General features: G+C 51.3%; 1 protein-coding gene across 6 annotated transcripts in view; it reads left to right on the forward strand.

The window, feature by feature from the left end:
* The window catches only part of SPECC1 (sperm antigen with calponin homology and coiled-coil domains 1), a 187,088-nt gene that overhangs the window by 94,220 nt on the left and 72,067 nt on the right, over positions 1–20,801 (forward strand). For all 6 annotated transcript variants that reach the window (XR_009050023.1, XR_009050024.1, XM_057716152.1 and 3 more), the window contains 2 exons: positions 6,927–8,506; positions 19,166–19,373. Coding sequence is in view for 4 of the 6 variants with exons in the window: in XM_057716152.1 (XP_057572135.1) it covers positions 6,927–8,506; positions 19,166–19,373 (1,788 nt within the window). In the remaining 2 variants the exon portion in view is untranslated. The remainder of the gene's footprint in view (positions 1–6,926; positions 8,507–19,165; positions 19,374–20,801) is intronic.

The following is a 20,801-nucleotide window of genomic DNA, read 5'->3' on the forward strand; positions in this document are numbered from 1 at the left end:
TCAACCATACTTAGTATCCTTGACTCTCCATTTGTAAGATGAGGATGGATATTATCACTACCCTTCTGCCAGCTCTCTCCACCTTGTCTTCTACCTCCCAGTTTCTTTCATCTGTACTTTAACTTTTTTTGCTAATAAGGATGATAATATTCAAATGTAAAACCGTCTTTCCTGTTTTGTGTATTTACCACTTTGTGACTTTGTGTCATTTTAAGCAGTATTAATGTTATTATGACTACATAGATGCCTTCCCTGCAGAGTGAAGTCATGTGCTATGATTTTGTTACCTTTCTTTTGCAGCTTCTTGTTTTTATGAGATTTCTGGGTTTTTTTCACCATGTTTATTATACCCTCATTTTTTTTTTACCCTTTGTACTCTTCATCCAATGAGGTGATCTGTTAAAGAAATTCCCTTCGAGGCACTTTGTCCTCTCACCCAGCCTGGGCTTGTTCACCAGGCTTGCTCCATGGATGCCATCTTGAGACTTCCTGGAGTGCTTTCCTCTGATAGGGCCATGCTTCCCGGATCACTCCTCCTCTTCTCTTTGATTTATTACCTCCTTGTTTTCCTGGAGCACATCCTCAAATGACTTCCTCAGAAGGAGTGTAGGCAATTTAATTTTCTGAGTTTTTGCGTGTTTTGAAATGTGTTTTCTACCTCTCTGATGGATCTATAGTTAGGTTGGGTAGGTAGAATTCTAGGTTGAAAGCCATTTACGCACAGAACTCTGGAGACATGTGCTTCCTTGCCTTCTGGAATTCGGTATACACGATGATGGTCAGTCTCATCCTCAGGTCTCACCCCTTCCCCAAACTTCTAGGCATTTTTGGTGTTCTGAAACTTTAAAGAAGATGTAGATCTTTTTCTGTCTCCATGTGGGTCTTTTTTTCGTTCATCGTGCCTGACTCACGTTCTTCAGCTTTGGGGAATTGTCTTGTGTTGGTTCTTTGATTATTTCCTCCACTCTGTTCCCACTGGTCTGTGGTTCTGGAACTGCTGTTAATTGACTTATCTTCTGGGTTGGCCCTCTGTGTTTATCTTTTCTGTTTTCATCTTGTTTCCATTTTGGTCTACACATTGAGAGAGTTCCTTGATTTTGCATCTCATTACTTCTATTGAATCTTTTAATTTGACAAACATATTTAAATTTCCTAAGAGCTTTTTCTTGTGTCTTATCTATTCTTTTTCCACAGCCTCCTGGCCTTCTTTTAAGGGATGCATGTCACCTTGAATCTCAGCGTGAGACCTTCCCTGAGTACCTTCTGTCAATTAGCCTTCTTCCTCACCCGCCCCTCCCTGCACTCCAGGGCCTTTGCACATTCTGTTCACATTTTCCCAGTCTTCCTTTCTCCCTTTTACCTGGTTTGAGGCATTTTTGTGATAATTCAGTTATGCTTGTCAGGTAAGTAGTTTGATATTCAGATGTTGCTCAGAGGAGAGGTCCATGTAACAGAGTTGCTGTGGGAGTCCTCAGTATGTAAATGGTATATAAGATCTTGGGGCCGAGTAGAAGCACCAGGAAAATATTTGTAACAGGGCAGGGAAAAGACCCAGGACCTACATCTGAAGAATTCCAACTTGCAGAGAGTGGGGAGGGGGAGGGACCAGACCGGGGGTGGGGTGGGGGGGGGTGGCTGCTGAGGTCAGAGAGAACTAGGTCAGCGTGACATTGGAGGCATGTGTCAAAAAGGAAGGTATTGTTCCAGTCCCGCTGAGAAGATTGGCAACGCCCATTGCAGTGGACCACGTGGAGGTCACGCATGAGCTCAGCAAACCGTGTGTGGTTGAGTAATGGGAGTGGGGGCGGGGTGGGGGATGAAGGGGAAGAAATGGAGACCAGGAAACCCAGCTCAGGGCAGGATTCCGCTGGGGAGCGGGGAGGGGCAGATCAGAGATGAGCTGGAGGAAGATGTGGATTCAGACATTCTTTTTTTAATTCTTTTAAAAAATTTTTATTTTATTGAAGTATAGTTGATTTACAGTGTAGTGTTGGTTTCAGATGTTCAGCAACGTGATTTGGTTATACATATATATGTATCTATTCTTTTTCAGATTCTTTTCCCACATAGGTTATTACAAGACATGAGTATAGTTCCCTGTGCTGTATAGTAGATCCTTGTTTATTTTATATGTATATAGTAGTGTGCATCCGTTAATCCTAAACCGCTAATTTATCCCTTCCCCCCACTTTCCCCCATTGGTAACCATGAGTTTGTTTTCTGTGTCTATTTCTGTTTTGTAAATAAGTTCATTTGTATCATTTCTTGAAGACTCCGCATATAAGTGATACGGTATTTCTCTTTCTCTGACTTACTTCACTTAGTATGATCATCTCTAGGTCCATCCACGTTGCTGCATATGGTGTTATTTTCTCTTTTTATGGCTGAGTAATATTCCATTGTATATATGCACCACATCTTTATCCATTCATCTGTCGATGGGCGTTTAGGTTGTTTCCATGTCTTGGCTGTTGTAAATAGTGCTGCAGTGAACCCTGGGGTGCGTGTATCTTTTACGTTGAAGAGAATTCAGTGTTTAGATGCCAGTCAGAGGATCCTGTGACGTGTGGAAAGAGAATATTTCCACACGTCACAGGTGTGTTGGGGACACTGGGGACACCGGCTGGAGCTCAGTGGGGGTGGGGAGCAGAAACACCCGCATAGGGAGTGTGGTTGGCTGTGTGGCTGGAGAGCGTGCATGGTCTCAACGTGACCTTGACGCCATGGGAAGACGTTTGCGTTGACGCAGCAGACGAGAGGAAACTCGTACAGGTTCTGGAACAGAAGGATGAGAGTTATTTAAGGGAGGTCGGTCCGGAACATCCCAGAGGTGGGAGAGGCTGGCCGCCCGGACCCTTCAGAGGTTCCGACCGGGCGTTCTGAGCTCTGGGACTAGATCCGTACTGAGAGGAAAGGAAACCTGCGAAGATGCTTCCAAAACCCGTTTACATGTTTCCTCGTCTGAGTGACCGACTGGATGGTTACAAAAAGGAAGGAGGCGGGAGGTTTTAAATGCTTTCAGGTGGATACAGATGTGGCATATATATACAATGGAATATTACTCAGCTATAAAAAGGGATGAGATGGAGCTATATGTAATGAGGTGGATAGAACTACAATCTGTCATACAGAGTGAAGTAAGTCAGAAAGAGAAGGACAAATATTGTATGCTAACTCACATATACGGAATCTAAAAATGGTACTGATGAACTCAGTGACAAGAACAAGGATGCAGATACAGAGAATGGACTGGAGAACTCGAGGTATGGGAGCGGGCGGGGGGTGAAGGGGAAGCTGAGATGAAGCGAGAGAGTAGCACAGACATATATATACTACCAACTGTAAAATAGTCAGTGGGAAGTTGTTGTATTACCAAGGGAGTCCAACTCGAGGATGGAAGATGCCTTAGAGGACTGGGGCGGGGAGGGTGGGGGGGACTTGAGGGGGGGCGTCAAGGAAGGGAGGGAATACGGGGATATGTGTATAAAAACAGATGATTGAACCTGGTGTACCCCCCCAAAAAAAAAAAAAAAAAGAAAAAAAAAAAAAAGAAAAAAAAGAAAAAAAAAATGCTTTCAGGGTTCCTCGAATAGGGGAAGCTGAAGAACGTTTGGCGCCAGTGTCAGAGGCGCGTAAAAAGAGTGAGGCTCCCCAGACGTGAGCTGGCGGCCAGGAGCGGAGAGGCCGGGGGCGTCCGGAGCCCTGACGTGTGGCGGTGAAGAGAGAAAGGCCAGGGAGACTTGCAGTAGAGAATAGCCTAGTAGTTCAGATTTTCAGAGGCAGAGCGCGCGAGTCCCCTCGTGCTCAGGAGGCAGGGCGGCCGGTGTGGGACGATGGTGACCGTGTGTCCCTCCCCTGCGCGCGGGTCCGCGCGTCCTCGGTGAGCACGTGGGCGCTTAGCCGCTTACCCCAGACGCCACCGTCGCCGCCATCCGCGCGCGCTGCCGCAGCCCCAGGAGCGCGTTATCTCAGTAAGACGAGGGAGACAGGAAGGGGCTGCCAACACTTTATCTACCGCTCGCAGAACCACTACCTAAAACCTGAGCGGTGATTTGAATGATCGCGCTGTTGTTACAACCATGCTTTTTGTTCTCTGGAAAGATGAACGTTTTCCCACCCCCTTCTCCCTCTGTGTATTGTGATGGTAGGATTTTCTTTTTCTTTATTGCATGAATGTAATTTTTAAAAAGAAATGGGAAAATTCACTCACCGTCCGACCAGCTTAGCACTCTTCTCTCTTCCTTTCTCGCGCGAGCGTGTCTCTGGGACACGTCGTCGGATGCACCTGTGATCGGCCACCGCGTACGACAGTTTTCCACTGGGCATTGTGAAACGTGACGTGTCACACGTGGCTTTAAGAAGTTACCGTATGAGGTGGAGCTTGCTTTTACTTTAACTTCTTGCAGTTGGACACCCAGCCTCGGTTGGAATAAGCAGTGCTCTGGTGTGAGGAGGGAAGAAGAGAACAGGTTAAGGGTGCCAGCTGAGCCGGGCCCTGCCCGTCGGCCTAGGCTTCCTGCCACCCCTGCTGCTGTCACCCCGCCCGGCTGTCCTGTGCCAGGAGTGTGACCGGGACAGAGGGTTCTGCGGCGAGGCCTCTGAACGCGGTACTGAAGGAGACTGGGAGGGAGAACCCTTCGGGTGGATGACGTCGTCAGCTGGGGGACTGCCTCCCGCCAGTGGCCGTGACGGGGTGTCTGAGCACAGGTGGGGGACTGACACCCACCTTAGTTTGCTCGTGTGGTAAATTTTAACAGCTCTCTCAATTTAACCTCAGCTAATGACAGTTTCTGAAATGATGTGTCCAGCTATGGGAAGAGCCTTTTAGAAGAGGCAATAACACCGACCTTCAAGTGAGGTGAAGTGGGAAGAACGGAAAAAAAGGACAAATGGAGTAAAAGTACAGCTGGATCGTGTGTTTCATAATCTACAACTGGATATGTTTCGTTAATGTACTTTGGTTTGATGTAAATGAATTCCTAGTGGTTTAGATAAGGCATAAGTAATGCCCAAGTGGAGAACAGACTAAGATTTGTTGGCAAAAGAAAGGAGTGAAGCTGTAGCTGGGAATGGTGACAGGGTTGGTCGGTGGTCCACTGTCATTCTTCCCAGACCAACAGATAGCTGAGAAGGAGCCTTACTTCTCGTGCCCTGTTAGGAATGGCAAACGCCTCTGTGACAGTCCGTCCTGGACTCTCCGTTTTGCCTGTTCTGACTGTAATTAGGTTGAAACTTTAGTTATCCTCCAGTTTTCATTGTGGTCCTTGCCAAGATTACTTCACTCCAGAGGGCCCAGTGTTAACTAAAAGGTGTTGTTGCTTCGTGATTTTAATCTTCATTTTGCCAGGATAATTAAACACGTCCTTTCTTCACTGAGTGTTTAGCATGATGCAGAGGGAGGCATCTGGACACCTCCACACGTTACATGTGTATTATCGTGCTCTTAATGTTTCTAAATTAAGCTTCCGGAAAGCTAACTTAAAAACCATAGTTTTCCTAGATATGAGTATGACAGTTTAGCCTTTACTATGTCAAAGTTTTAAAAGCACTCAGCCATCAGACACGTAGCAGAGGACGCCCCCCTCCCCGCCCCTCCCCGCCCCCACAGCATCCCCTCGGGTTCCGGGATGCGGGGAGATGCAGTTGCTCACGTCTTAGTAGCCGCCTTGGCAGTGGGTTCCGAGCTGTTTCGCCACAGTGGTTTCTGCTTCTGCCTCAGCAGACTGGGGCCTCTGCCAGCCTGTGGCCGCGTCCCTGCCCCCCACCCGTCCTACGCAGCACAGGCCTCCAACCCACGCTGCATTGTTGTGTAAGTTACTGCAGTCGGCCGTGATTCATCCAGTGTCTTTGAGTTTGTGAAACAGGTCCACGTTTTTCATTTTATGCTTTAACCTCCAAGGTGGGTTTTATTTCTAGAGCATTTAGGAGGTCAGTGTCTGGGTTTTCACCTCTAGAATTTTTTTTGACACTGTCTATAGTAAATACTATAAGTGAAAATTCAGTATGTAGTATAAACAAAGATTAAAAAATAACGATGGGCGTATAGTGAAAGTAAGAGACACTCCTTACCTTACATTTCCCGTTATAAGTATTCTCAACTCTGTATCCTTGCCACGTTATGTACATCCGGTCGGCACTGAAAACGCAGACAGATGAATGTGCTGGGCCCTTACCCTGTTGGTTCTTGTTTCTCTATGAATACAGATGAGCACAGGATTCCCACTTATGTTAAAAGCAATAGGTCACTGAATCAGATCGTTCTCTCCTTAGGATTATTCGGGCCTTCTGATTTCTTCATCGAATGTGTGCTCAGTCAAGATATGTTAATGATACATTTTTTGAGTGTTTATTTAGGAATTCACAGCGATCCTGGGTCTTGTTTAGTTGCTAGGACTGTCAGTTCAGATGTATTTCGTTGCAAGTTACAGAAAACCCGGTTCAAGGTGACTTATAAAGGGTGACGGTTGGTTTCTGTGATTGGAAGGCCAGCCTCAGGGTGACTGGTCCACAGCTCCACAGCATCCTAGGAGCTTGGTTTCCTACTCTCCACCCTGCATCCTCGCCTTCCTCTTGTGATGGTGGTTGCCAGCCATCCCCAGGCTTACAGCCTTGCTCGCCCGTCCAGCTTGTTTTAGAAACTCGCCCAGGAAACCTCTCCTTGTGTTTCGTTAACCTTGGCGGCAGGGGCTGGTGCCGTGCCTTGAACCAGCGACCGTGGCTGGGGATGGGTTATGCTGAGTGGCTCATCTGGGCGTCAGCTTCCCCTGAAGCACAGGTGCAGAAGCAGGACCGGTAGTTACCCGGTGGGGAGGAGATGGAGGAAGGGCAGCAGCCACTCTGCTCACCGTGCCGCGTGAGCTGAAGTTACTGGGTTTCGTTTATAAGAGCACTTGCTTTGTTTCATTAGTTTCTCCTCCTCTCTTTAGGGGCTGTGGCAGCAACCAAGCGGACAGGCATTCCCACCCCTCGAGAACTCGCGGTAGCTGTCTCCAGAGAGAGAACAGTGCCACGCGGTCCCTCCAACTCGAGGAAAACAGTGTCCAGTCCCACCTCTTCCAGCACGCCCACCCCCACCAAGCACGTGCGGGCCGCGCCCACGAGACCCAGGCCGGAGCACGAAGGCGCGGACAAGGCCGTGCTCGAGACCCAGGTGCGGGAGCTCTTAGCAGAAGCCAAAGAGAAAGACAATGAAATTAACAGGCTCCGAAGTGAACTCAAGAAATGGGTGGAGAAACAGACTCAGAGCACCGCAGGGGCTGAAGCTCTGAATCCAGGTGTCGATGCCACGTCCGTCTTGCCAGGGGACTCGGAGCCTTTGATCAGAGCCCTCGAGGAGAAGAACAGGAGCTTCCAGAAAGAGCTCGCTGAGCTCGAGGACGAAAACCGGGCCCTGAAGGAGAAACTGACTTATTTTGAACATTCCCCCAATTCAGAGGGGGGCGCAAGTCCCGCCGGCGACAGCAGCTGCCCCACATCTGTAACTCAGGAGTCCAGCTTCGGGAGCCCAACAGGAACTGAGCTGTCGGGTGAAATTGACGCGTATAAAAAAAACCCACACGAAGGGACGTTGCGGACGTCGGGCTCATCGAGCAGCGATGTCACCAAGGCGTCCTTGTCCCCGGACGCCTCCGACTTCGAGCACATCCCAGCAGACGCCCCCCCGGGGCCCCCGTCCCCTGCCGGGAGCCTCGTCAAGAGCTCCAAGTGCTCGGTGGCTGGCAGCTCCCCGAACACCGCGAGCGAGCTGTCCCTGGCGTCCCTGACGGAGAAGATCCACAGGATGGAGGAACACCACCACAGCACCGCCGAGGAGCTGCAGGCCACGTTGCAGGAGCTGTCGGACCAGCAGCAGATGGTGCAGGAGCTGACGGCCGAGAACGAGAAGCTGGCAGACGAGAAGACGCTCCTGGAAACGTCCTTGCGTCAGCATCGGGAGCGGGCGGAGCAGCTGAGTCAGGAGAATGAGAAGCTGATGACCCTCCTGCAGGAGCGAGTCGAGGGCGAGGAGCCCGGCGCCCAGGGAGCGGAGATCCTGGAGCTGGAGCAGAAGTGCACGGAGATCCTGGAGCAGGGCCGCTTCGAGCGCGAGAAGCTGCTCAACCTGCAGCAGCAGCTGACCTGCCGCCTGCGGAAGGCGGAGGAGGAGCACCGGGGGGCCCTGGACATGGTCCGACACCTGAAGGAGGAGAACGGGAAGCTGACCGCCTTCCTGGAGCTGGAGCGGCGTGACAGCAGTGTGATGGCCAAGACCCTGGAAGAGTGTCAGGTTACCTTGGAGGGGCTCAAGGTGGAGAACGGGTCTCTGAAGGCTCACCTGGAGAGTGAGAAGCAAAAAGTGGGAGAGAGCAGCCCCCCAGGGCACACGGCCGAGGGCTGTGACGTTCAGGAAATGTTGACGGTGGCTCGAGCCGAGAAGGACCAGCTGGAGCAGTCCTGCAGGGAGCTCAGGCAGGAACTGCTGAAGGCACACGGCGAGGTGACACGTATTTCAAGCCTGCTGTCCAAGGTAAGGAGCTTTCTCTGCCAGCATTTACTCATCCTGGTCAGCACGGTCCTCCCTCCTTGGCCTTTAGAGGCACAGGGCACAGAGAATGAGGTGCTCAATGTTGTTCCTAATCCAGCCTTCCAGCCTGAAGATCCAGGCAGGGTCCAGGCAGACCGGGGGTGTGGAAATGAGACACCCCAGTTTCCGGCTGCAGCAGTTGAATGTGTAGTGGGGATCTAGTGAGTCAGGTGATGCAGGGATAGAGAACATCGCGGAGGACAGCCAGGAGGCCAGTGCCCAGAGGGACATCTAGAATACCCTGGATACAGGAGGGTAGTGCAGGAGGACTTCCTGGAAGAGGTGGCAGTAAGCCGAATCTCGAAGAATGAGCGAGAGGCATCCAGGTCTCTCGGTTACCATGCTTTGGGCACCTAGGAACAAAAAATTAAAATCCCCCCAGGTTTCCCCACCAAGTAATAACAGAACCACTGTTTTGGTGTTTTCTTCCAGATGTGTGTGTGTATATGTGTGTGTGTGTGTGTGTGTGTGTGTGTGTGTGTGTGTGTGTGTGTGTGTGTCCCACAAGCTACAGAAAATGTTTAGAGTCATCCTGTACACATTATTAACTTTTTAAAAATATGATATTTTCCAAGCACATTCTCATCATTATTCTTTGAAACATGATTTTGAAAGCCAGATAGCACTCTGTTCTATAAATATTTCCTAAATACTTTACTAATCACCTGTCGTTGAGCATTTATATTCATTTTCAGCGTTTCGATCGTGTAAATCATTTCTTTATCTCTCTGATTATTTCCTTATGAAAAATTCCTAGGCGGTGACTTACTGTGTCAGAGTATGACCGTTTTAAAGACTTTAAATGCGTGCGGCCAGGTGGCCCCAGGAGTGTGACATGGGTGGGCTCCCACCGCAGGAGGTGCTGTTTCCCGGACCCTTTGCCGACACTTGGTATCAAATTGTTGGGTCATTCAGATCCGGTCTTCATGTCCTCTTTTTCCCTCCCCCTTTCCACTTGGAAAGAACTTCCCCAACCCGAGATCCAATAAATAATCTCCACCTTCATTTTTTAAAATAACCCTTTAATCAGTCTGGACCTTTGTTCTGTTGTGAAGATTCGTGGTGATCGTTTGATATTCTGCCCACCCATAGAGCAGTGCTGGAAAGGCAAAGACAGGTGGCTTCCAATTTCCCGTTTCCTCTAAGCTCTGGGTCTGTGATTTAGGGGTCCTGTGGTGACAGAGGTTGAAAACATCTTCTCACTTTATTTCAGGGGCTGTCACTCTTTTAAGAAACAAATTAAGCCCTGAGCTCCCCGGGGGGATTTCTCTTTCCTGCTTCATCTGCCTCAAGAGTAGTCCCTCGCAGCCTGATTCTGGCACTGGGCCCATCTGAGTCGTGGGCGGTGTCAGAAGTTTTTATCACTGGTTCTGAATTCACAGCATTTTATTTAAAGTGTGGAAGCAGTTCCTTTGACAGGAACCAGCCAGATGCCTGTATGAACTGTCAGTTGGTAATTTGTAGCTTTACACTGAGATTTCTTGTCTGGAATCAGTCCCCCGTCCCTTACTGTGTTGCAAAATGTTTAACTTCCCAGGCGACCTTCTTGAAGTCCCCCCTCAGTCCCTCCTCTGTCTCTCTGGTATTTCCATTGGCATTATATTAAATACGTGTCAGTGAGAAATAATTTGGCATTACTTAAAACAATAGCTTATTTTTCTGATCATAAAATTATATATTCATCACAGAAGGTTTAGGAAATGTAGAAAAGTGTAAAGAAGAAAATAAATATTACCTTAATCTCACTACTTAAAGAAAAAAACGCTGCTAACGTTTTGCTGTTTGTCTTTTGAGCCTTTTTTCTAGTTTAAGCACATTTTGGCACACATATGAACTTGAATCGGCATAGTTACAATATTTAAACTTCCTATTCAGGAGAGTAGAGTATGTCACTCCACAGTCCATGAACACAAAGGCCCAGTTGGATTAGTTTATCAGTTCTACTGTTCATCTATTTCTGATTAAGTTGTTTCTACTTTTATCTTTATCAATCCTTTCATCCTGCCTTTTGTATATTTCTTTGGTTTCTTCCTAGTTTCTAGAGTAAAATTCTTTGTTCATTTAAGTTTATCCTTTCTTGGTTGATAGTGTAAGTATTTAAAACAGTGAATTTGCCACTTATTATAGCTTTGTCTAAATGAAGACAATAAAAAATATAAAATTTTCTAGGATAAATGGAATCTAATTAGGAGAAAAAGAAAAAAGTATTTGCATTCTCTGTAGAGTCCAAGGTACAACATACGTGCTTTAAATCAAGCTGTTGATTATATTATTCATATATTCCATATCTTTGTATATTGCTTGCTGGTTATAATTATCAAATACTTGACAGTAGGATGAAAAAGGTCCTATGAGAGTTGGAGGTAAAAGGTGTGAGGCATGATGTCACAGATCGAGATCTTAGGTCTATGATTTTGGGCTTGTACACAATCAAGTTGTAACTTTTACTAATCTTCATCCCCTTTTCTGTTACATAGAAAAGTAAAACCCAGACCTCCTAGGCTGACTAATAGCTTATTGTAGCCCCAGGGAAGCATATCATTGACCCACGAACAAACCTGAATTTAGATAAGACATAGGGACTCATGCCTAAAAGAAACCGGAGCACTTTTAGCACAACAGTGTAATGAGGATATAAAGTACTGGAGCAGGTGAAAAGCCTGGGTCCTCCTGACTCAGCTGATGGATACTTTGGTGACCTTGGGCCCCTTCCAAGTGCACAGCAGAAGCATGGTGGTAGAGGGATCCTGGCCTTGCTTCTGGTTTAGAGGGCGCGCTTTTCACATTTTGTCATGAAGGCTGTCCACGGTAGGCATTTGTGCATACCTTTTATCCAGTTATGCACATATTTTGCTAAGAAGTGTTTTGACTTCATTGCTTGTTTTTCAGGAAAGGGTGGAGATTGAATTTTTCTACATCTGCTGTAGATCTTAGACGTCTGTAAGATCTGTACAGTAGATCTTGTACATCCACTAAGATTTTATAGTTTTAGTATAACCATAATGAGTTTGCTCCTTGAATGTGTGAATGACGTGAATTAGGGTAACAGACTTTCTAAGGCCGTCAGGTGTTAAGCCACTTTTGCGGTCCTGGGTAATTTCTAAGTCTCCAGTTCTCAGTTGCTTCACTGGGCACATTGCATGGACTGCGTGGGTCTGAACAGCTCTTTCCCTTGAGCCCTGCATCCGTCCACCCTAATTCTTGGCAGAAGGTGAATCTTATGAGAAAAGAACAAAATAAGCTAATTACAGAGAGGAAAGGCAATGTCAAACGATCCTGTGACCTTATAAGTTTAGTAAGTCTGCAGAAGTTTCCAGTTGATAAGTTATTTAAGGGACTCAGATACTGTTAGAAGAGCCTCTGAAAGGCCTTACAGTGTGCTTTTTTTCGGCATGGGGATGGTTCGGTTCCTCATGCCCTGGAAAGTTGGCAGGACATGTTTCTTAATGGTGCGAATGTTCTGTAGGTGTTTCTTTGTCTTCAGCTGGTTGCTGATATCTTCATTCTTTCAGCTTCCCTGACACCCACCGTGGGACTTTGCTGGTAGCTCCTGGGTGGCTGTGTGACCTGCCTCTGCACAGCTTTGGGTGGGGGCTGGAGTCGCGGCCTCCCGTGATCACACACGTGCCGCCCCAGCCAGCCAGGGGCGTGGAGCTGGACCTCATCGTTGTTTCTCCAGACTATAGTGCAACCCAGGGTTGCAGTTTTTTTGACTTTCAAGTTTTCAGTCATTTGGGATCTTGATTTCAAGCTAGAGAATTTTTATAAGGCTTGGAACCTAGAAGTTTTAAAAGAAAACACTGATGTTTTTTCACCCCCGAGGTTGAAAGCTTATAGGTGGGATTGTTAGAAATTCAGTTCTTTCTACAAAAACTCAGGCATTTCTTCCAGAGGAGTAAGGGGATTGTGAAGAAAACTTGCTGTGAGTGGTTGGAGAAAACTAGAGGTGACGTGATCAGTGTGTGACCACCATTGGTTACCAAGACAAAATAATTAGGGTAGCGACTGGCCACAAACGGCAAAAGCAGAATTTGAGAGGAAGGCATGGCCAGGTAGGTGGTCCTGTGGCCGTGACTGAGAGTAGGACCCTGCCAGAATGGGAGAGACTTGGAGCCTGGCTTAATGAGCAGGTGGTCCGCAAGGATGCCCAGGTGATGTTTGGACCGTGAGAAGCAGACCCCTGGTGTCAGTGCCTGGGCCGGCAGACACGCACTCTGCTCCGTCCCCCGGAGTCTGGGGGTCGCGGCTGGTGGCTGGGGTCCAGGCTCCAGGCTGGTGGCTCCGTGACCCTCTTGGCCTTTCCACCGGGGGTGCAGGCGAGCACTGCATCTTCAGCGTCTGGTCCCCACAGTCCCTGCAGGCAGGAGGCTCTCAGTCCCGTGGGGAGAACGTTTTATACCTGGTCAGAACTGGGTCACACCCCCTCCCTCAGGTCACCGTCCCCAAAACCACAGGATCACAGCCTGATTCTGAGCAAATGGGGGTTCTTAGTAAGAAAAGAAGGGGGCATGGCCTCTGGGTAGGTGAGAGCACCTTGGCCACAGCCCGCAGGACTCCACGTGGTCACTTCCCCGCCGCGCCTGCTGGTCCGCTTTCCCCTCCAGCCTCAGCCCCTCCACTGCCTCCCCCCATCTCCCACCAGGCTCACTTCTTGCCCTCCGGTGTCTGGGAGGGCTCTGTCTGCCCCCTCCCTCCCCCTGCAGGTCCTGTCTTAAGCTTTAGGACTCAACCACGGCATCCCTTGTTCAGAGAGGCCCTCAGCTCCGGGGGGCTGTGGGCTTGTGGATGCAGGGGACTGTCTCCTGGATGCACCGGGGCCTCTTGCCCGCCCCCGGCGTCTCGGAGGTGCTGCGTTGGGCCTGAGCGCCATACTCTTCTCTACCTTGACCACAGGGCTGGTCTCTGAAGCCTCTGGTCGCCCCAGTGTTTGTCTCTGGGGAACCACCTCGGGGCGCATCACAGCCCCGGCTTCTGAAGGTCTCCTCCAGGGTTCCCAAGTGAAACATAGGTTTTTACCCTCTTCCTTGAGTTTTCCGTCACCATTTTTCTTTTTCCACAACAAAAGTGTAAACGAAACTAGCATATTCCCTCTCCCTTGGCAGGCAGAGTAGGACTTTAAAAAAACAATAGCGCAGAGTTGGCCAGAGTCAGTGAAACACGGCTCTCAATCAGCTGTGTCTGTTCAGAACAGGGGCAGGAATTCAGCACAGGAAGTTTTGGAATAACCAAGTTAGATGTAGAACAAACACAACAACATAACACACACTCTCACGGTATAGTTACTCAAGCCGTCATACCATGTACCGTCTTGACGTGCGACCTCTTCCGCGTGTGAAACGTCCGGTAAATGCTTGCTGAGGGAGTGAAAGGATGAACGAGGACTGAATGTCCGCAGGAACGTGCAGCAGAATTAGGAGCGCGCGGCTGCTGGAGGTGTGTCAGTATGTGAAAAGAGAGTGTCTGTTTTAATAATAACAGCTGCTGTTTGAGTGCTCTGTGGATGCCAGGCACTCTGAGGGGCTTTCGGTCATTTAATCTCACTTCATCGTCATAATTTTAGGCTGTAGGTAGAGTCGCTAAAGTTTTTTTCAGTCGAGGAGACTGAGGCAGGGGATGATGACGTTACTGGGCTTAGTTCACTGATGAAGGCCAGGATTCAAAGTTGAGGCTGACCCCGGCACTCTTGTTCTTAATCCCTGACTTACACTGCTTCCTGGTTACACGGGAATACAGAGGAGAGAGAGCCATCTAAAGCAGACCTGAGGGCTCGAATACACAGTCGTCTGATGGCCCAAAGCCTTTCCCTTTGAAGAAAGCAACCTGTCAGGTCTCGATGAACTAGGAAAAATTTTCTTGGATGTAAACACAATAGAGAAACTCACAGTGAAAACCTGAGTCATAGAGACACGTCCTCGTGTTTGATTTACAGCCTGCATCTTGAGGGGTGTCGGGTTCACCAGGTGTGTGGGTGGGGGCGGGGACGAGAACAGCAAGTCCAGGGACGTGAGGGAGTGGTCAGCACTTGCTGAGTGCACAGCGGCCGCCTGCCTGGGGCCCGGAGGAGACCCAGGCAGGAGCTTTGACTTGTACCCTCAAGCCAGTGGGAGGCTCTGAAGAATTTGTTTTAAGAGCGGCTTTACTGAGATATAATTCATGTAAAGTGCACAGCCCTGTGGCTTTCTAGGGTGTTCCCAGAGCTGTGCAGCCGCCAGCCCTAGAACATCTCTATCCCCCTGCACAGAGGAGCGGTCACCTCCCAGCGTCCCCGCCCTCCAGCCCCTGGCAGCCACCGCCGCTCTGTTTTCTGTCGCTGTGGATCTGTCTGATCTGGACATTTCATCTGAGTGGAGTCACGGTGTGTGGCCTTTTCTTTCTCTTGATGTGATGTTTTCAGGTTTATCCACGTTGTCCTGTGAATCAGAATTTCGTTCCTGCGTAGCGCTGGGTGAGAGGCCATTGTCCGGACGGACCACAACGTCCTCCGTCGATGGACGGGCGGGTTTGGGGGTGTGCAAGAAAGAGGGGGGTTCAGCTCACGGCTGAGCTCTGGCTGTGTCACTGACTGCGTGGTCGTGCTGTCTGCTGTCGGGTGGGGGTGTCACGGGACGTGGAGCAGGCGTGAGGAGGGATGCTTGTCAGATGTGAGCATGGTGGCGCCAGAAAGGACGTCCAGGCCGCCAGGCCCAGCTGCTCTCGGAACCTGCCAGTCCAGCCACGGTGGATGCTGAGGCCGGAAGTGCCTCCAAGTCCAGGAGCCCCCTCTGTTCTCGTGCCTGAGGACCCCTTACCCTCTGGTATCTGAGACACAGTGAAAACGTGAGTCCGCATTTACCTTTGCTGAGGTTCGCAGCGTCTCAACAGTGTCAGGGGAGGACACGTCCTTGAGGTGGGGGTGGGTAGGATTCTGAACTTCTGCCCTGGTAGACGACCTTCACGCAGCGTGGGCAGGTCCCCTGGTGGTGGAACCACCTCCACCATTTGTCCCCTCCCCTGGGAGAGGCTCTAGATGTGTCTGTGGCGGCCCGTGGCCAGCCCGGCAATGCTCTGTAATACCTGCAGGGGGTGGGCGTGTCCCCAGGGCCCTCCAGACTGAAGCCCTCCTTCCCCAGCTGCCGGGAATACTGACCCCACTGCCGGGCCCTCCCTGGAGCCGCCCTCTGTGCGAGAGCCGCCTCCTTCCCGGGGTGGCCGCCCCCAGTGGCTGATCCGTGGGGGGGTGGGGGGGCGGGGGGCACGTGGAGAAAGGGCCAAGCCCTTGCTTGCACGGGGGCAGCTGTGACGGGTGTGCGGTGCAGGCCTCCCTGGGCCGAGCCAGCCCGCAGCTCCTGCTCCCCTGCGGCCGGTCCCGCTGCCTCGCCTCCTGCAGTGTGGGTGCCCACAGCGCCCCCCGCTGGCTTTGTGCACAGCCCCGTCTCAGGGTCTGTTTCCCGGGGAACAGGCCTGTGACAGTCCCGGTCCTGGGTTTCCATGTCTGGCAGGCCAGAGGAAAGGTGGTGAGCGTTGCTGAGATCCCAGCCCTGTCTGGCTCAGGCTGAGCCCTGCAGGACAGTCCCTCCCGAGTGGCCTCTGCTGCCACCTGCCCTTGGTGGTTGTCCGAGCGCCAGGGACTGGCTCGAAGGGCCCCCTTTCCCGGGAATCACGTGACCGATTTGTGATGCAGCTCTGGGCGGCCCGTTTATAGAGCAGGCTGACTTTTGGAGAGCTGCTTGGAAAGCACGAATGATTTCTCTTTTAAAGGGAAGCACTGGACACCACCAGGTGTCTGAGTGCGGTTCTTGAACTGGAGAGGCTGGACTCCGGTAACTGGCCAGGAGTGGGGAGCCGAGGGTGCAGGGGCAGCCGGAGCCCGACAGTCATCAGAGGCAGGATGGTGGCTGAGCTGCTGGATGAACGGTTCTTTTCAAACGACTTAATTTCTCTCTCTCTCCATTAGTTACTCTGTGAGATGAATACAAAAATACCTCCCTGTTATTACCCAGCCCCTGCGGGAAGAGTTGCGAAGCTACTTAGGATTTTTCTTTTTCTTTTAAATAAAAGAGGTTTCCAGAATGCAGTGCTCACCTTGAGAGAATTATTCCAGAACCAAGAAGGGAGATCGGTGTGTGTAATTGGAACCGTGCACCGGTGTATAGATTTGCTGACCCCAGCCGCGCACGGCACGCATCACAGGGCCCCCCACCCCTGTGCTTACGCGGGTGCCTGTGTTCATGACCCCGACACGGAGGGAATAACGGGAGGCCAGGGCCGCTGAGAGGCCGGCAGCCTCGCTGCCCGCGGACACCCCAGGCCTCAGCCTTTCCTCACCTGGTCACTTCCTCCCGTTTTAGTCCCAGCCAAGTAACAGGCGTTTCTAGGCCCCAGGGGAAGTGGCCCTCAGCTTGAAGGTTCTGTGACGCGGAGCCCGGCCACTCTGCAGAAAGCCAGGTCTGACTCACGTGCAAGAATCACAGGTGCCTCCTGTGGCTGCTTTTTAATGGCTGCCAGACATCAGCCTTCTAATAGCCAAGGTGCAGTGCCTCTTTCTCCTTAAGAGCTGTCTTCTGTTTATTTTAAAGTAGCTGTCGTAGGACATAAGACTTTGGTCTTTTCCATGTGTTGTAATTTCCTTGGACCTGTATTATCATTTAACTGCTGCATATGTGAAAACAGAAGGCTATTAGGAGAGAAGTAATAGCATTTATTGCATGCCTACCGTGTGCCAGGCACTGTGATTAACTTGTGAAGTGCGCTGTTGCATTCACTTGTTCAGGTGAGGAAACCGAGGCAGGGAGCTGGAAGGATACAGGGCTTGGCCTGGTGGAACTGGGATCTAAATTCTGCAGTCTGGCTGCAGGCCCGCAGCCCCTGCCCCTGGGATGCGGCCTGGCAGCCTGCGGGCTCCTCACCCCCTGCAGGGATGTGCCTGGCCCCCCGGAGCACCCTGTCTCCTCTCCGTCCCTTCCCACACCGGCGCTCTCTCTCGTTTCCTCCCTCCCTCCTTCCTTGTTTGTCCTTTGTCACAACCCCCCAGGTGAAAGCCAGCGCGACACTGCCTTCCAGTGTTTGTTCATTCGTTCATCAGGTCCTCATGAGGTGCCTCCGGAGGGCCTGACGGTGTCAGCACCGGGGGTCCCTGGGGAGGACTGTGGACAGGCTCTGTCCCTGCAGAGCTTACAGCCCCAGGTTTTGCACATGAAATACAGTTGGGAAAAAAATTGTATTGTATGTGGAGACCTTCTCCCAAATCTAGTAAGAACTCTATTAGGTATCAAGCTTACATTGCCTGCCAGAAATACAGCTATTTAATAACGAAGAAGCATAGAAACAGCGTATAGTTTGCAATGATAAAATGATTAGTATATTCAGACAGAATACTATGCAGCATTTAAAGTGGTGACCTAATGGGATATGTGAGCTAACTTAATTTGGGAGAGCAAATAAAAATTTTTTAAATTGGTAATCAAAAAAAAATGAAATAAAGTAGTGACCTAGGCAATTCCCTGGTGGTCCAGTGGTTAGGACGCGGCGCTGACATTGCCGAGGACCCGGATTTAATCCCTGGTCGGGGAACTAAGATCCCACAAGCCTCACAGCTCATCAAAAGAAAAAAGAATAAAGCTTTCCTTAAAAAAAAAAAAAAGGGACTTCCTAGGTGGCGCAGTGGTTAAGAATCCGCCTGCCAATGGAGAGGACATGGGTTCGATCCCTGCTCCAGGAAGATCCCACATGCCGCGGAGCAACTAAGCCCGTATGCCAAAAAAAAAGTTAAAAAAAAAAAAAATGAAGTACTGAGCAGAGTAATGTGTGTCATTATGAATACATCTCAGAAACATAATTGCAGACAAGTTTAATCCTGTTTGAGAACGGACGCGTCATAGCAAATGCAGGACACCGCACAAGCAGGACAGGAGCCTCTTGCCGAAGGGCACACTGCAGGGTAGAACAGTGCCCGCCAGGCCTCACGCGGCGTGGCAGCATCTGTGTAGACGTGAGAGCACCCGGAGCACTACTGTGTGTTCCCACGGGCACGTCCACGCACAGTAACCGTGAAACACCCCTCGGGGAACAGCCACACTCGGGGGTGGGAAGGAGTGAGGCGCGAACAAGCCTCGTCCAAGGTCTCGCAGACGCGGCGGGATCTAACTTGGTCGGTCTGTTTCGGTGCGTGGTTGTCTCACCTCTGGTGCTTTCCTGTACGTTGAGAACGGTCCCTGATTGAAGCTGAACAGGTGAGAGGCGTGTGCTGCGCGCCCTTCCGTGTCTGGCTGTCACCGGGGTTGCCCTGAGGAGGCGCGGTGGCTGCAGCGGTCCGGGCGTGCGGGCGGCGGCCCCCCGGCTCCCCGGCAGGGGGCGCCGCTCCCCCGCGGACGCGAGGCGGGCGGCCGTGCTCCTGGGCGGCTCCCGGAAGGGGCGGGGACGGAGGCTATTTAATAGGCAGGCGCGGCTTTCTGCAGGCCGTAGGAAGGGCCCAGAGCCCGCCCGTTTGGCCGTTTGCATCCGTCGCGCTTCTCTGCCTGTCTGTCGCCTTGGCTGTTCTCTGCCCCGAGCTGCCTCTGCCGCTGCCTCGATGGGCCTGGCGCTGACGTGCGTCCAGGTGACCAGGGAACCTTCCTTTCCTTCCAGGTGGAAAAGGATTACTCTTACCTGAAGGAGATCTGCGACCATCAGGCAGAACAGCTGAGCAGGACCAGCCTGAAGCTGCAGGAGAAAGCGTCGGAGAGCGACGCGGAGATTAAAGACATGAAGGAGACCATATTCGAGCTGGAGGACCAGGTGGAGCAGCATCGGGCCGTCAAGCTGCACAACAGCCAGCTCATCAGCGAGCTGGAAGGTGGGTAGGATCAAGCCCGGTGCGCGTGGGTTAGGCGGGAGGGGGTGCCGGTGAAAGGCCTTCCTTTCCAGCGTGCCGTGGCCTCCCGCAAGACGGGCAGTTAAAAGGGACAGAATCATTACTCTCCTAAGCGGAGCCGCAGGGCAGGTGATGCCGAAGAAAGAGTGTTGACCGTGGGCGGACAGCGCGGGGCGTGGGGAGCGCTGCGTGTGAGCCGCCCTGCCGACCGCACAACAGGTGTTGCTGTTGGCACCGCGCGGGTAGAAAGGCAGGGGGCGGAGGTCCGGTTGCTCTCAGCCTCAGGAGGAAACAGCCCAGCGTGGGTCCTGTGGACGGTGAGTGTCAGGTGACTCACAGGGGTTGCCCACGTCTTACGGAAGAGGCAGCGGCATCCGGCTTGCTTGTGAACAGGCAGGGATGTTCTTCAGAGATTAAACACTGCCTGCTGTGTCCAGGTAATTAAGCCTTATCAAGTGGTCGCATCTAATGTGTTTTCATTTTGTAACAAGAGAATTAGTGCTCAGAGCTCTTAGTGGCGCCTGCCTTGCTGAAAGTAGCACGGGCTGGTTGCCTGAAAAGCTCCCCAGTGGGTACAGCCCATCCCAGTTATTTGTGGAACCCTTATTTGCGAATTCACCTGCTGGCGAAAGCTGACTGGTAACCCCCAGGATCAGTGCAGTGCTTCCACAGCCACTGGTGCCCATGCAGAGCGGTGGGAAGTTTGAGGCTCCCAGAGTGCACCCCCGGCTCAGGTGGGACGAGGGGATGCCCGCCTTCCTGTTTCAGCTCAGGCCAGCAGGTGTCTTTCACAGCTGATCGCGTGCCACGTTTTTTGCATTTTTGTGTTTTTATGCTGGTAATTTCTCTGTTTAAAATGGCCCCCGAAGTGTAGTCCTGAAATGCCCTCCAGTGTCCCTGGCACAGGAGAGCCGTGACGTGCCTCTTGGGGGAAACCTGAGCGACAGGTGAGCCTCGCGCAGGCGGGAGGTGTGGTGCCTTCGATGTGGACGGAAACCTCCAGAGAAGGGGAGGGGAACGTCCCCTGTCTGACCCTGAGCTGCTCCAGAAAGTGCTAGAGTGGAACAGATGGGAAAGTGGCGACATGAGTGGATTCGTGAGATTCAAAAACAAAAAAAACAAAAACCCGTAGCAGACAGCATGGCTGCGAACCAGAACCAAAGACATGTACGGTCACTTTCCCAGGAAAGCGTGACGCCCTCTCGGCAGCGCTGGTGCCCGTCGGGAGGGAAGTTACCGCAGGTGAGGCGAGTTCTCCAGGCTGGAGGCTGTGGAAGCATCTTGCGGACGCCTGTCGCGTGTTACACGGGGAGGGGTGCGGTGGGTGAGTGGGTTTCTGCACCCGTGGGGCGGGCTTTTTTCACAAGGACATCAACCAGTGAGCCTGTTCAATGCAATAGCCTTTCGTTT

This window comes from Hippopotamus amphibius, chromosome 17 (assembly GCF_030028045.1).
Source record: "Hippopotamus amphibius kiboko isolate mHipAmp2 chromosome 17, mHipAmp2.hap2, whole genome shotgun sequence".
Classification (NCBI taxonomy): domain Eukaryota; kingdom Metazoa; phylum Chordata; class Mammalia; order Artiodactyla; family Hippopotamidae; genus Hippopotamus; species Hippopotamus amphibius.